Below are 15,507 nucleotides of genomic sequence, written 5' to 3'. Positions count from 1 at the left end.
CAATCATTTTCCATTCGTATCTGGTAGATCAAAATCAGCCCTTTTAATAATTTTTTAAATTAGTCTTTTTAGCCATTTGTGGCATTTGAGCAGTATACAAGCACATGCAATGATGGATGAGGATGATCACGTTGTCAGAGGGTTTTTAGTTGAAAAGTCGTATCCATTGAGGATCAAAGAGAAGGAAGTAGAGAATAGGAGATAGAAGAAAAGAAAAAGAATAGGCAAGGGATTCAAATCTACCAAAGCCTTTACACAAGATAAAGACAAAGCTCAATGATTCAAAGCACTATGTATTGATAGAACTTGAGAAGATAAACAAAATCCTTGTATGGGACTACTAGGAAGCAATCTCCAAGCATTAGATCTTCTGGAGCTCCCTGGTAGACCAAAAATGCACACCAAACACTAGCTTCTTCTCTGTTGCTCAAATGGCAAATCTGATGGTTTTGTTGGCTCTAAAAGGGAGATAAAACCCCAAGACACTTGATCAAGATGCTCCTAGATTGCTCCTTTTTCTTCCGCCCAATCCGACGTGCTATTTGCTGCCTAAAAACTAGAATCGTGCAAATTCCAAGCCCCTCTTTTTTCATGAGATCTCCCAAGCTAGTTGAAAAGCCACTTGCTTTTTGCATGTCACCCTATACTAGAAGTTTGCTACATCTTTTTAGGATATTTATAAGAAATAATATCCCAAATATCAAAAATAGACTAAACTTGTCTAAAAATCTTGTACGTTGGAACTGTCAGAGTGCAATGATGCGGAAGCGTGGAACCAAGACTAAGAGAGAGTGAACACAGAAAGGAGAGAGAGAGAGAGAGAGAGAGAGAGAGGAGACAATGAAACGCAAAAAATCTGCAATGTAGAATGCTCTATAGAAATGCAAAAATATACACGGGTGCGAAGAGAATATCTGCGTATGTCCTCTACGATGTCACCCCACGTGCACACCTCAAGGACAACAAGGCTTGATCGTGATCTGATCTCCACGAATTGCTGAGAGTACTTGTGAATAACTGAGAGTGTGCCAAAAGACTGGCTATAAATAGCCAAGAAAAAATGGTATCCAACATCAAGTCATCCAACTGCATTAAAAATGCCAGAAACCTGTCTAACTGCTCAACCTATGTCCGACTGAATAGTTTGCTGCTACGCGGCATCTAGGAAAGCTAACGTGGCTCCTACTCTGTTGACATGGCTCCTGCGACTGCTGACGTGGCGCTCTGGCCGTATTGCTTTGCAACACTGCTGTCCAGGGAATGATATCTCTAACACCCCCTCACCGATCTTGCATAGGTCAAAAGATTGAGGGATTTGGAATGGCTCCGAAGAAGAGCCTTGGGAAGCGCCTTCATGAACAAATCTGCAAGATTATCCTCTGTCTTGCAATACTCCACATCAATGGTCCCATTCAAAAGCTTCTCTTGAATGAAGTGATACTGGATCTCAATGTGCTTCGTCCGAGCATGGAATAAAGAAGTAGAAATGGTCAAGGGAGAAGCTGCGTGTGAAGTGGCCTTCCAATTCAAATCCATAGGAGTAGAAATGGTCCGACAAGTCTCCATCTCAAAAGTCACCAAAAGCTCCTGATGTATCTCTGCAATCCACCGATGGAAGCTCCACTAGGGTAGCCAATGGAAGGAAAGACTCTAAACCAGAAGAAGAATCTCCATCAAGAGACTCTGGCTCCAAAGGAACTATCTCGGGAGCCCAACTCTTCCCCGGATCTCCAGAGACGGGGTGCTCCTCACCCCTCTTTGTGGCCGAAACTTCCACGAACCGCACATCTCGGCTCATGTAGACATTCCGCTTGACAGGATCAAACAAACGATAACCTTAGGACTGGGAGCTATAACCAACAAAAACCTGTTGTCAAGAAGTCACCTCAAACTTGTCACGCTGCGTCTTCGACATATGCACATAGGCGTCACACCCAAAGACTCACAAAAACTGAGGTGTCTGTCGATGCTCCATCATGGTGCACGCGATCTCAATCACACTTCGATTCTTCCTCTCCAAAATGTCATTCTCTTTAGAAGTGTTGGTGTTAGCAAACTCCTCGCGAATGCCTCTATCTACACAAAAACGAGTAAACTCATTAGACACAAATTCACCACCCTTGTCTTAGCGCAAGGTCTTTAGTCTCCGACCAGATCAGTTCTCCTCAAAGAGAAGCCAATCCTTGAAGTAAGAGAAAGCCTCCAATTTCAACGTCAAGAAATAGGCCCAGGTCATCTTGCTGTAGTCATCTATGATCAACATGAAGCACAAGCTCCCCTTCAAGGACTCGGTCCTCATCGGGCCACAAAGATCTATAGATACAAGCTCCATAGATAAAGTATACTGCCTCGAAGCTTTGTTGGGAATCGCATCCTGATGCAATTTCCCACGAATGCAAAAGATACATGGTTGTTGGCTCACCACTACGTCCGGCAAACCTCGAACAAAGGAGCCTTGCAACACCTTCTAAAGGTACTCATAGTTTAAGTGGCCAAACCCAGCATTAGATATAAGAGCTGTAGAAGACTTCAATTTGTAAATGTCATTCTCCTCATACCCTGAAGAGAAAACCTTCCTCGATCCACAATTAAAAACTCGAACAGCATCACTGTCAAACTCCACCAAGAGACCGAGAGAACAAATCTTATGGATCGAAAGCAAGTGATACCGTAAACATGGCACATACAACACCTCCGAAGTGTAGATACCACCACGTCCATCTGGAATCAGCTACATCTCACCCTATGCAACAATAGACACAAAAAAGCTATTTCCAATGAGAATTTGCCCACGCAAAGGTCGCAAATGAACAACACCAATAGGAGAAGAAGTCATGTGCTAGGAGGCACCACTGTCCACGATCCACTCTCGAGACTAGGGAGCTGTTGTCGCAGCATCAAAAGTCTTCAATGTAGGGTTCTCAATGACCGCTAAGTGTAGAAAAGCAGTTGATGAGGCTGCAACAATGGCTCCAGAATTCTTCAAGTCCTTCTTGGTATTCTTCTTGCCCTTGTTATGGCAATCCTTCTTCCAAAGACCAGTCTTACCACAAATATGGCATGTCGATTTCTTCTCCTTGTCCTTCTTGGAATTTTTATCCTCCTTCTTTTGGTCCTTCCTCTTTTTCTAAGAAGCTTGACCAACCAATGTCTCCGATTTGCAAGCATTCTGTCCTTTCAACTATTCCTCTTGGTCTAAGACCATAGAAACCAGCTCTTCCCATTGAAGAGTCGACTCTTGCCTTGATGCAATAAGAGCGGAATAAAAAGTATCAAATCATGGCGGCAATTCAGATAATAAAGCGAATGTCATGTCTTCGGAGGAAATAGACTCCCTCGCATTTTGAACATGCTGAAGCTTGTTGATGTGTTCCCAAAGCAAAGAAGACTTATTCACAGACAAGGTCCAAATCTACACCTCCAAAGAAACCCTCTTTATCAGGGTCATCCGATTATACATCTCGTCAAGCTCCAACCATATCTCTCAAACCACCGTCAAGTGCTTGATGTGAGCTATCACGACTGTTGTACAAGAAATAAAAAGAAAAGAACGAATCCTAGCATTCAATTTGTCCCATTGAGACTCAGCCTTAGTCAACTCTGCACGAGCATTGGAAGAGAGTTTAGACACATCTCTCACTGAGGGCTGGTTAATCTCCTCCATCACAAGCTCCGCTAAATCATAAGACTCCAAAATGGCCAACATCATCATGCGTTAGATGCAGTAATTGTCACTATCAAGCTTCTGATCTGATGAAAGAGCCGTAGAACCAAGATCACCTGGAACTCCAAGTCGATCTCAATAAACATTTTCACCCGCGATGTCTGCACAAACGCAAAAGCAACCCCCTCTGAGTGTGAAGACTCAACCTACTAGGACTCTTTCCTCTGTGTCTTGATTGTAAACACAGAAAGAAGAGAGAGAGAGAGAGAGAGAGAGAGAGAGGAGACAGTGAAACGCAAAAAATCTGAAGTGTAGAATGCTCTATAGGAATGCAAAAATATACACGAGTGCGAAGAGAATATCTGCGTATATCCTCTACGATGTCACCCCACGTGCACACCTCAAGGACAGCAAGGCTTGATCACGATCTAATCTCCACAAACTACTGACAAAAAAATGTGAATGACTGAGAGTGTACCAAAAGACTAGCTATAAATAGCCAAGAAAAAATAGTGTCCAACATTAGGTTTGGCTGCATTAAATGCAGTCGACTACATAAAAAATGCCAAAAGTATGTTCCACTGCTCGGCCTCTGTCTGATTGAACAGTCTGCTGCCACATGGTATCTATGACAGCTGACGTGGCTCCTACTCTGCTGAAATGGCTCCTGCGGCTGGTGACGTGGCACTCTGGCCGTACTACTCTGCAACACTGTTGTCCAAGGAATGATATCTCTAACAAGAACTATCCATACTATGGACACTAACACTAATGACTAATATGACATTGACTCTCTAAACTAATAAGAAAGCCAAATGAGGATACACTCCAGGGTTTTTTACACTGTGTCCACATAGTGGCACGACAACGTAATGGGAATGGCCAAAAGTAGGAGGCATGGAACAAGGGACCAAGTTGTCATTTCTGTGTACCCGCCAAAGTAACTTGGTTGCTCTTATGTCTTTACACACACTATATCTGAATTTGATCATATGTTGCCTTTTAGGATACAATTAGTGAAAAATGGCTTGCACACTTCCTCGAAACTTATTACCATAGCCCATAAGGACATGTTTGAGTAAAGTAATCGAAATAGTGCAAGTTAAAACAAGTTGATTATAACGCTTTCTAATTCCATTTTCTCTCTCCTCTCCTTTTTCTATTTCTTTAACAAAAATGATCATTCATCTTCCTCTGTCTCTTCTTTATGATTTCTATTCCAAAATCTCTCAAAGCACAAGGCAATGCTTATGTGCATCCTATACAGCTTAGTTATCTAGTGTGTGTTGAATCTAGATAATGATTGGCATGTGCTTGAGAAATTTGATTTATCAAAAACAAGCCCTCAATTTCCTTGTTATTTGGCATAAGCTTGGTTGCTTTTGACAAGGCAAGGGCAGTGTAGCACTATCCATGGCAACAGCAAGATAAGAATGAAGTGTTGCTATAACTGGTTCAATAGTAGCTGCCATCATCTAGAGACTTGGTGAAGCCCATGTCAATGCAAAATACATCCCTGCCAATACTACGTTTCTGAAATCATATATACAACTGGCATGAAGCAACTGAATGGTTGACATATCATCAATGTTCAAGGTAAGAAATTCATCTGTTGGACATGTGGTACATAACACCCACCCCAAGAACATGGTGGAGATATGTAAACAACAACAAGGACAAGAGGTTTGCATACAACAATAAACCCAAAGCTTTCAGTGCTTATGAACCACATCTAAATTGCATTCTTGTGAAATCTTCATCCCAGCAACTAGATCCATCAGATATTACAAAGGCAAGATGCATTTAATATTTGACAATTCCAAGAAGATGTCCAGATAAAAGCCTTATTTCTATGTTACAAAAATACTGAGGTGAATGTGACAGAGCTGACCAGAAAAAAGAATTGTGCAGATAAAGCTCCTTACCATCACCATTGTTCTCGTCGCACTCCTTGAAGTTCTTCCCAAACTTGTGGTATAACAAGCAGCCCCAAAAGCACATCAATGCCACAAGAAGTGACAATCCCACAGTTCCTAAGGCACTGATTAGAAACTCCGTAGAATACTTGGATGATTTTTTGCGTAAACCTGCCAGGAACCATACATAGAGCATCCAGCAACCAGTTTAAGAGCAGTAATGATAAGAAAGATCTTTTCATATAGACCTCTATGGAACTAGTTGTAATGATCATGATTATGTGTTGACAATTATCAACAGCATTTTATTGGTCCTTAATTTGGTAAAACAGACCAGTTCAGATGTAAAGAATTGCACAGCTTAAACAACATTGGCAGAAATCAAAATCAAAATTACCAAAGGGAGGACCTGGGACCCCTTCCAATGGAGAAGATGGTGAATCAGGGATTATGGTAGGCTCTTCTAGTTGACTTTTGCATATCTCACCAACTTGCTGACCACAAAGACCAAGGTTACCCACAAACCTGAATGCAAGAATTACATTAGATAGCATAGTGGATGAAAACAGTCATCACACAGATGAAGAGAACAACCCCAACAATTTAACAACGGAACAGTCTACGTACGATTGCCCACCAAAATCCTTCAAGATTCCATCTTCAGGAATCTCACCAACCAAAAAGTTGGTTGAAACATTGCTGCAAAATATATATTGCCAAGTGATGAGCACCAAAACAAAAAACTATGCACACAACTACCTTTAGCATTGGATTTTGTAACATTACAATGATAATGGCTTACAAAGTAGTGAGTTTCTGAAGATTCCCTAGAGAAGCAGGAATCGTTCCACTGAGGGTGTTACTAGACATATCCCTGAAATACAAACCTATAAAATATCAACAACACCCTGCTGAATGAAAACAGTTCTCAAAGGTAACCATTTACAGATGTCGACCCATACAACACTATGGGGTTAAACTTACAAGATTTTAAGTTCTGAAAGTCGACCTAGCTCTGAAGGTATATGACCACTCAGATAATTGTCCTGCAAAAGCCTGCAAAAGGGTCTCTCTCTCTCTCTCTCTCTCTCTCTCTCTCTCTCTCTCTCTCTCTCTCTCTCAGAGGTGGTTGAATTAATATAAGAGAGTATGTACAAAGAGCTTTCTTGCGAGAGTGCACAACAGAAGCAGGAACATGGAGAGGAGAGAGCGGAGGTGAAAGGCAAAAGAACAAAAGGAAAACTGATACAAGTCTGCACAAATCAGCACCCGCAAGATGCAGAGAAGTATCAGTGAGTGCACCAGACTGATGGCAGAAGATCTAAGAAAGATGAGTGAGAAAGATGATGGTTAAAATAATGATCAAGGAATGTGTGGAGGGATTGGGACAGCCTCTAAACAGGCAATCAAGACAAGAACAGATTGATCTTCTGCAGTATAAAAAGATGGTGCCCAAAACAGGCCCAAGAAGATGAAGACAAATGCAAGCAGCTGCCTATGTGGCTAAAATCATAATGCACTCAATCAAGCAATCAGTGTGCAGAGTGAAGAGGCTAACTAAAGTGGACTTGTGGACTTGTGGAGAAGAAACCCTAGTCCCCACCTACTATGGCTGAAATGGAAACGACTAACACACATGATAAACAGAGCAAGTAAGTGACAAAGCTTCCAAAGCCCTTGTCTGACTTGAAGTGAGACTCACAAGCAGGAGATGTATAGGAAAGAAGACCAAGGAAAATGTGTCTATTAACACAACCCCCCCCCCCCCCCTCTCAAGACCTAGGTCTGACCAGAGAGGAGAGAAGGAAAAAATCTTATGGAAGATCCGACCATGTGTATGTCAATGAAGATTGTCAATGTAGATGTCCAACAACCCAATAGCATGACCTTGTGTTCAAATGAGAACCCATTGCTCAAGGTGGCAATAAGATGCCAATGGGAGTGAAGAGGCCTCAAACAAGTCACATTGAATGTATTCATGCATGAATCAATAAGCCAAGTTCCTAATCCAGGAGGCAAATGATAGTAAGGAGCTATCGAAGGCATCACAAAGAACTATTGCCAAAGAGAGGTGAAGAAATGCTCATCTACAGAATACAAAACACAATTGTACGACAAGCACACAAACTAATAAAGAAAAACAATTAGGATTAGGGTTAACACAAAAGATAATGAAATTGAATAATGAATGAATGATGCAATGTTCAATGCAACAAACACACTATGCAAGATGAGAACTAACCTCCAAACTCACGTGCCTAGAGGATTGGGGATGTGTCTCAAGGATCGAGGCAGAGAGTATGAGCAAAAGAGTGTGTCATGCTCTGAGGGATCCCGAAACGCAGCAAAGCAGCCTCTAAATATGTCTGGAAGCAGCAAATGCAACCCATGAAGGCCAGATCAATGACAAAACAAGTAGTTGGAGCAGGACAGCAAAACAACCTGTACTGATGATGTGGCAGCTTGTTGATGCAACAAATCTAGTAAACACAGCCTAAATGATGACATGGCAGATCAGGCAGCCCCAAAAGCAGTAACTATAGATGATGTGGCAGGTCAGGCAGCTCCACAGACAGAAAAATGCAGATATGGCTGCTCATACAGGGCAGGAAACGCAGGTTTCTAGGCCATATGGCAGCAGGCAGCAACTGGGAAAGGTGGAGGCTACAGTCATTTCACTAGACAAGAAGCTTGAAGGCTGGAAAACAATCCCGAGCAGTAGCAAAAAGTTCGACGGCATGGGCCAAATGGTAGACAGCAATGGTGGACAGCTCCAATAGAGACATCCTCCACAAATGGGGTGGGGACAGCAGTAAGAAGACACCTGCAAGCTGCAAAAACGAGATTCAAGTCGGATGGAGAGTAGCAGACCTATTTATAGAAAGTTTTGAGTCCTCCCAATAGTGTTACAAACACTCTCTACGAACGCATTTCTTTTTAATACAGAGGTCTAATTCATTAATTGAGTAAGTTTTGGGACTGATTTAAAGAAGCTAATGTATTTTTAGTTTAGCAAAAGAAACATCAAGAAAAAGGAGCATGGGATCCACATGCTAGTGGCAAGGAAGGGTGGCTCAAAGAAGAGGCAAAGCAGCTGCCACGTGAGATAAAGGCCCTATATGTATACGCATGCATGAAAAAGCTCTTCACAATCCTCAAAATTCCCCTTTAAAATGGATACAAGGGCCAAGGAGCCCACAACTACATCACCAATGTCAACATCCTCCTTTGAAAGGCATAGGAGGTCCAAGGGAACCACCAAAAAAAAATGGTGGGGAATGAGCACAAACCTATGGGAAGAAAGATAACTTGATGGATCGCACAATAGGGAGATGTTAAGAGGATCCTATAGAAGTGGAGGGGAAGAAAGCTCATAAAACCCATGCTCCAAAAGACTTGTCATAACAAAAGCTCTTGAGATAGCATCCTATCACAAGGATGTGAATGATTAACTTATTGCTCTTTGGACACTTTCGTTGCGCATGTGTGAGGTGCACATGCGAGATCAAGATAAGTTTGTCACTAGGAAATGGGGGACCTGGGCAAAAGTTATGTGGACAAGTGTCTGTGGGGAGGGACATTAAATATACCCTTGGAAACGAATTTCGTTGTCATGAGAGTTAGGAATTTAAATAATTTAATGTCCTCAACTAAAGTTTGTGGAAAGTTTTAACGCTTTCAAGTTCAAAGAGGTTAGGGATTTAAAAATGAGACTAGGCAGCATTTAAATGCCATTTTAAATGAAAGCAAGACCAAAAGATATATGCAAGTATATCTTCCATGTTGGGCTCTTTTTCTTCCGTTTTGGTGTGACCTCCAAGGCATGCAAGGCTTGAGAAGTCTATGGAGATCAGTTTTGAAACAATATATAGCAGCTGATGCATATTTTGGATCAATTGACAGCCGCTGAACTTGACTTTGGAGGTTTAGAAAGCAAAAAACTCTAATTTCTGCAAGGCAACCCATGTGCATGAAGAAATCAGGCATACATGAAAACCCCATTAGGCTCCCTGAATTTGCAAAATCAAGTGCCAATTAGGGATAATTGCTGCAGGTTACTATCTTAGGGGTTGGAAAATAAATTTTCTCTCCATTGCTCCTTTTCCCTCATCTTGATCAAATACATGTGAATTTGGCATTGGATATTGTGGATTTGAGCCTTGGAATTGAAAGTGATGTGTTGCTAATTGGAAATTTGCTAATCTCACTCTAAAACTAGCAAGGTTTGGTTTTGCATAGCAACATTGAGATGTGCACGTACATGCCTCAATGATTGATGAAGGTTGTTGGTGTAAATTCAATCAATGGATAGCAAAATGTGTGAGATTCAAGAGGTCTACAAGAGGGTTGATTTGTAACCAAAAGCAGATTCAATTTAGGCTTCCCTAATTGTGGAATCAAAGGACAAATTAGATTTTATGGCTTTTGTTTATGGAGAACACTGAACAGCAAGAAATGGTGCAAGAGACTTGACTCAATCCATTGAGAAAATAGGGACTTAGAGTATCCCTTGAGTTTGATGCAAGGCATTGTCAGAATTTTGCAAATTCTATGGGCAATGCCCAATGTTTTTAGTTAGTTGGTTTGCAATGTGAACACAACTACATTAATAAGTTGTGTCACCACTTCTAGAGTTAGTTCTAGAGTTAAATGAGCTCTAGTTGAATTAGGGATAGTCTAACTTACTAAAAACCTATTGTACTTTCATTCTATGATTCCAGTGTTTGTGTCTTTTGAGTATGAAACTACTACCCACTCTTGCTCATTGTCTTGTGTTCACTCTCTCTCACCCTCCATTTCCAACATTTGGTATCACAGCAGCTTCCACCCACGGATTTCAAAAAACCACCATCAGCTAGTGTTGCTCCGCCAAGGTCCTACTGCAGCCAGCCAACATTCAGCCCGAGGACGTGTTGATGTTTTTGAAGCAAGTGTCGCTGTTGTTTTCAGCCTGCACGAAGTCCCAAATGCAGTCTTGAATGCAACTGTGCACACGTAACCTCTTGCAAAAAGCCTAATTTACCAAATTTAGGGGTTTTCATATATTTTTGCAATTGCTCATCCGTCTTGCTTATCTCATACCTAATTTCAAAGAAATTTTCAATTCCTCAAACTTTGTGCCAAGAAATTAGGGATTTTCGATTGACTTTTCCACTTTCTCATAATTTCTTCAAGGAAAATTGGGGCCCTTGCCTAATTTGAGTTCTCGTGCTTGAATCTCCACCAAAATTGCCAACATTACACAATTTGGGGCTTTTCAGTTTTTTGGCTCCAACACATATCACAAGGCAAATCCAAGTTGGCTACTATTGGCATGCGTCGTGAGGCGACGTTTCTGCAAAAAATCAAACAATAAGTAGAAGTTTCTTCAATTTCTTTGAAATTTCAAGAAGAAATTTGGGGCTTTTGCCTTACACACATCCCAAGGCAAGAAATCGGTGGCACAGCAGTATTTAATTGCTGCTACAATCAGGTTGAACAATCAAATTGAGGGAAATTCAGAAATTTTTGTGAGAATAGACATTAAATTGCTGGAATTTGTAATTTTTTGGGCACAAATTACAAGGCAAGTGGACAACAAAAGGGCATTGCTGTTATTCTTGTGGCTGGAGTGCTGACTTGGGTGACATTGTCCACACTTTGGCATTTGTGTGACCATTTGGCACTTGTTTGACAATCCCAGAAGATTTCTAGTGCTTTGAGTACACACACTATACTTCAGCATCAAAGTATTGGCTGCAAATTTTGCTCATTCCTAACAACATGGCACATTAGGGAAGCAATGATCAGAGTAGCATCCTTGGTGTCCTCACTCAGGAGAACAAGCTTCATGGCTCCAACTATCAATTGTGGAGTTTTATGGTCCGTAATCTTTTGAGACTATGTTACAAGTGACTTGAAGCGAGCACAAGGTCTTGCTACTTGCACCTCAAACACCTCAGCGTCACACTCAAGAACGGGTTGTTGCTGCTGCCCCTCCTCCCCCTCCTACATAGGATTAAAGGAAATGGGATTCAATGGATGCTCGAGCACTTTCCTTGCTAGCATCGTCATCATTCCGCATATCCGTTCTTGCAAGGCCTCAAAATCAGCATGGGATATATTTGAACATATGTTTCCTACCCGCAATGAGGCCAGGATCTCCTATCTTCGCAAAGAGTTGGCAAATGTAAACATGGATGAGGCTGATAGCATGACGGATCACCTTATACATAGGATTTGTGTGAGTAGCTACTTAATGCTTATGAGATTATTCAAGATGCTGAGTTGGTGAATATCACATCAAACTCTCTTCCAAAGTCATAACTTGGTTTTCACACCTCTTTGATGTTGTCATTGAGGGGGGAGCAACAGCCCCTTACTTTTATGGAGTTGGAAAGCATCTTGTTGTAAGAGGAGCAAACTCAAAAGAATATCCCATTGCGTTCAGGTGATGTGGCTATGCTTTTCAAGTTTAAAGGCAAGGGTAAAGCAAGGCAAAATGCACAAAATCAGCAAAAGGTCAATGCTGGACAATCATCAAACAAGGCTGTACAAGACTCAAATAAGTCTAAAAAGACGGAAAAATGCCATTATTGCAAGAAAACTGGTCACTATATTGATAAGTGCAATAAGAAATTGGCCAAGAGAAAAAGAAATACTCTTGTTTGGCTGTCCAAGAGGCATCAACCAGCAAATCAGTAGATGGTGATGCTTCAGCCAATTTGGTAGAGGAGAATTATGCATTTCTCACGTGCAATTATGATTCTTCTATGGTTGATTCGGTGTTTAGTGTTGCTGAAAGGCAATAAACATGGTACTTCGACAATGGTGCTTCAAAGCACATCACTTCCAAGAAGTGCTTTGAAGTGATGTTTACTTCTTGGAAGTGATGTTTGTCCCCTGCTCGTAAGCACATCACATGTGCGAACAACAACAAGTATGATATTTGTAGCATTGAGACTGTTACTATTACTAATGCAAATGGTTCAAGCTTCATGCTTCTAGATGTATTGTCTATACCTGGAGTTAGAAAGAAATTATTGCCTATTTTTGCCTTCAATAAGCATGGCTTTCAAGTCATCTTTGAGGATGACAAATGTATTGTCAAAAATAGAGAAATGGACTATGCACTCGAGCTGTTTGGCACCCTGTACAAAGATTTATTCTAGTTAGATTGTAGACACTTATAACTGGGAGTCTCATGATGCTCTAGCAATCACTAGTCTTACGCCCGCTATGCATAATGCAAAGCTCCAACATACCCGTTACAGACATATGAGCTTTGGGAGTTTGATAACCCTTCAAAGGTGTCATATGGTAGATGCATTGCCTCCAGGGGGAGACTCCACCTCCTCATACATTCGAGGGATGTATTTTGGGCAAGATACACAAGTTTGTCTTCAAAAAGGATGGTGTAGTGCGTGCTATCCAAAAAAATGCAACTTATTCACTCTGATTTTGTGGTCTCATATATGGCACGTGCACTTAGGGGTCACCTTTATTTTGTTACATTTATTGATTACTACTCAAAGTATACATGAGTGTATGGACTAAAGGATAAGTCTGATGTATTCACACATTTTAAACAACTTGCCGCAAAGCTTTAGGCTGAAACTCATTTAAAAGTGCAGATACTTGGCACAAATAGAGGGGGGAGCACATGTCTCGTGCATTTGAAACATATTTGTTGGATTGTGGCATTACGCATCAAGCCACTGTTAGAACGACTCTTTAGTGCAATGCAGTTGCTAAAAGGAAGAATTAGACTCTCATGAAAATGACTCATTGTATATTAAAAAGCAAGTGGCTAGCACATAAATGTTGGTTAGAATGGTTTTAGTGTGCCAATCATGTATTGAATTGTGTACCTACAAAGGCTTTGAAGACAATTACACCGTTCAAAGCTTGGCATGGCAAGAAACCCAAAGTTGACTACTTTCGAATGTTTGGTTGCATAGCCTATACACATGTTCTGAAAGAGCTTCTTGAGAAGCTTGAAGATAAGGCTGTAAAATGCATTTTTATAGGCTACAGATCGGAAAACGAAGGCTATCACATGTATAACCCATGCACCAAGTGTTCAATAGGAATACTTGCTAAAAATGCGGCATTTTCACATGACCAATTTCAAATGCCAAACACATGACATCGGTGATGTTTTTGAAGGCCTTTTACCACTTTCTTAAGAGTCCATGCCTGCTGTAAAAGGTAGGACAAACCTCCGAAACGGAAAAGAAACGGCAAGCCGCCGTTTCGAGATCCTGCAATCTGTTTTGGATTGGGTTATCCTGCACATTGATCGCATCCGAAACGCGATTCCAGTCCGCAATGTGCACACTTCAGCTCCTGCAGCACACTCAGCTTCTACCGCCTGCCTCCTCTTCTTCTTCCTTTTCTTCTTCCTCTTCCTCTTCCACTTTCTTTTCTTCTTCCTCTTCTTCTTCTTCCCATAATCCATTGTCTCAAGGCTAATCATCATATCATGGCGCCAGATCCATATTGAAGGCACATCACTCCAATCACCGGTAAAAATAACGATAAGTCTCCATCTTTGGCACCAAAAGCGTATGGGTATTGAGCTAGAAGAGGATGAATCCTCTCATTCAACACCACATTGGGCTAATGAAGCAAAAGTGGAGCAAGGAGAGGCTAGTGGGCCTAGTGGCGCTTGCGAAATTTGGAGATGCCAGTGGCCCATCAAAAAGAAGTGCATCCATATCCATATCGGATCCAAGTGCAAAAAGGACCCCATTGCCATTTTCTAGTGGTAAAGGGCAAAAGGGCTCCTTACATGGTGCAAGTCTCCATGCAAGACTTCAAAGGCAGGCAATTGTGGAGGCAACTAGGGGACTCACATGCTTATTTATCCCGTGTGCTATCCCTTTCAATGTGGCCACTACACATCAATGGAAAAAAACAATCAAGACAGTGAGCCGCATAGGATGTGAGTGGGAAGGCCCATCCGCAAAAGCATTACGCACACAGGAGATTCAAAAGGAGAAAGCATCCATAGAGACTCAATTGGAGCCCTTGAAGGAGACATGGGCGAAATATGGATGCACAATATTATACGATGGATAGTCAGATATGTACCAAAGAAATCTTTACAATGTTTTGGAGTCTTCATGTAAAAGCACCATGTTCAATAAGGTCATTAATGCCTTTGCCTCACGTCTTACCATCATAGGAGCTTTCATTTGGGAGCACATGCAAAAGGTCATCATGGACACAAAAATCCAAAATGTCATATAGGTGGTCACAGATAATGGAAGCAATTGTATGTCTATGGGATGTATGCTTAAGGAAGAGTTTCCTAGCATAGTATGGACTCCATGTGCATTCCATTCCCTTGACTTGCTTATTGAAGATGTTGGGCAAATATCTTGGGTGGATGACATTTTCAAGACGACAACAAGCATGATAAGTTTTCTGAAAAAGAGGCCATCCGTCACAAGCATGTTTCGAGCCAATAGCATACTTGAGCTATTGAAGTCCTCTACTACTAGATTTTCTTATATATTGATTGTATTGGAGAGGTTGATACGGATCCATTCAAATTTAATACAGACCATTGCATGCCAAGAATGGCTCACATGGAGTAAGAGAGTCTCCAAAGGCTATTGCTTTTAGGCACGATATTTAAATAAGAGTTGGTGGGTTGAGATAGAGGCATTGGAGAAAAATATCACTCATATTTACACTGTATTGCGCATCAATGATATGGAGAGGAATACTTTGGGCCTTCTATATGAGTATATGGATAAAATTAACGAGGCCTTGCTTCGCAACAGCTTTTTGCCCAAGACAAGTAAGTTATTGTTTAACTTTTACACATGTAATTATTTGATATTAACAACTCCCTGATAATTGATCATTATTTTAACTTTTAAGTTTTTAACTTATTTCATCAATGATCCATTATCCTTCGCTTTGAAGGGTTAATGA

General features: G+C 41.2%; 1 protein-coding gene across 1 annotated transcript in view; it reads right to left on the bottom strand.

The window, feature by feature from the left end:
- LOC148017514 (LRR receptor-like serine/threonine-protein kinase FEI 1) overlaps positions 1 to 15,507 on the bottom strand; it is a 40,699-nt gene that overhangs the window by 9,649 nt on the left and 15,543 nt on the right. Inside the window, exons 6-10 of the mRNA XM_087663528.1 lie at positions 6,565 to 6,636; positions 6,383 to 6,454; positions 6,208 to 6,279; positions 5,978 to 6,105; positions 5,590 to 5,751 (exon numbers count right to left, since the gene is read on the bottom strand). Coding sequence (XP_087519654.1) covers positions 5,590 to 5,751; positions 5,978 to 6,105; positions 6,208 to 6,279; positions 6,383 to 6,454; positions 6,565 to 6,636 — 506 coding nt within the window. The remainder of the gene's footprint in view (positions 1 to 5,589; positions 5,752 to 5,977; positions 6,106 to 6,207; positions 6,280 to 6,382; positions 6,455 to 6,564; positions 6,637 to 15,507) is intronic.

This window comes from Lygodium microphyllum, chromosome 22 (genome assembly GCF_053477565.2).
Source record: "Lygodium microphyllum isolate KBCC chromosome 22, Lygodium_microphyllum_v1.1.10, whole genome shotgun sequence".
In the NCBI taxonomy this organism is placed as follows: domain Eukaryota; kingdom Viridiplantae; phylum Streptophyta; class Polypodiopsida; order Schizaeales; family Lygodiaceae; genus Lygodium; species Lygodium microphyllum.
The sequence above is the reverse complement of the archived record's forward strand: the minus strand, read 5'-3'. Positions and strand labels throughout refer to the sequence as shown.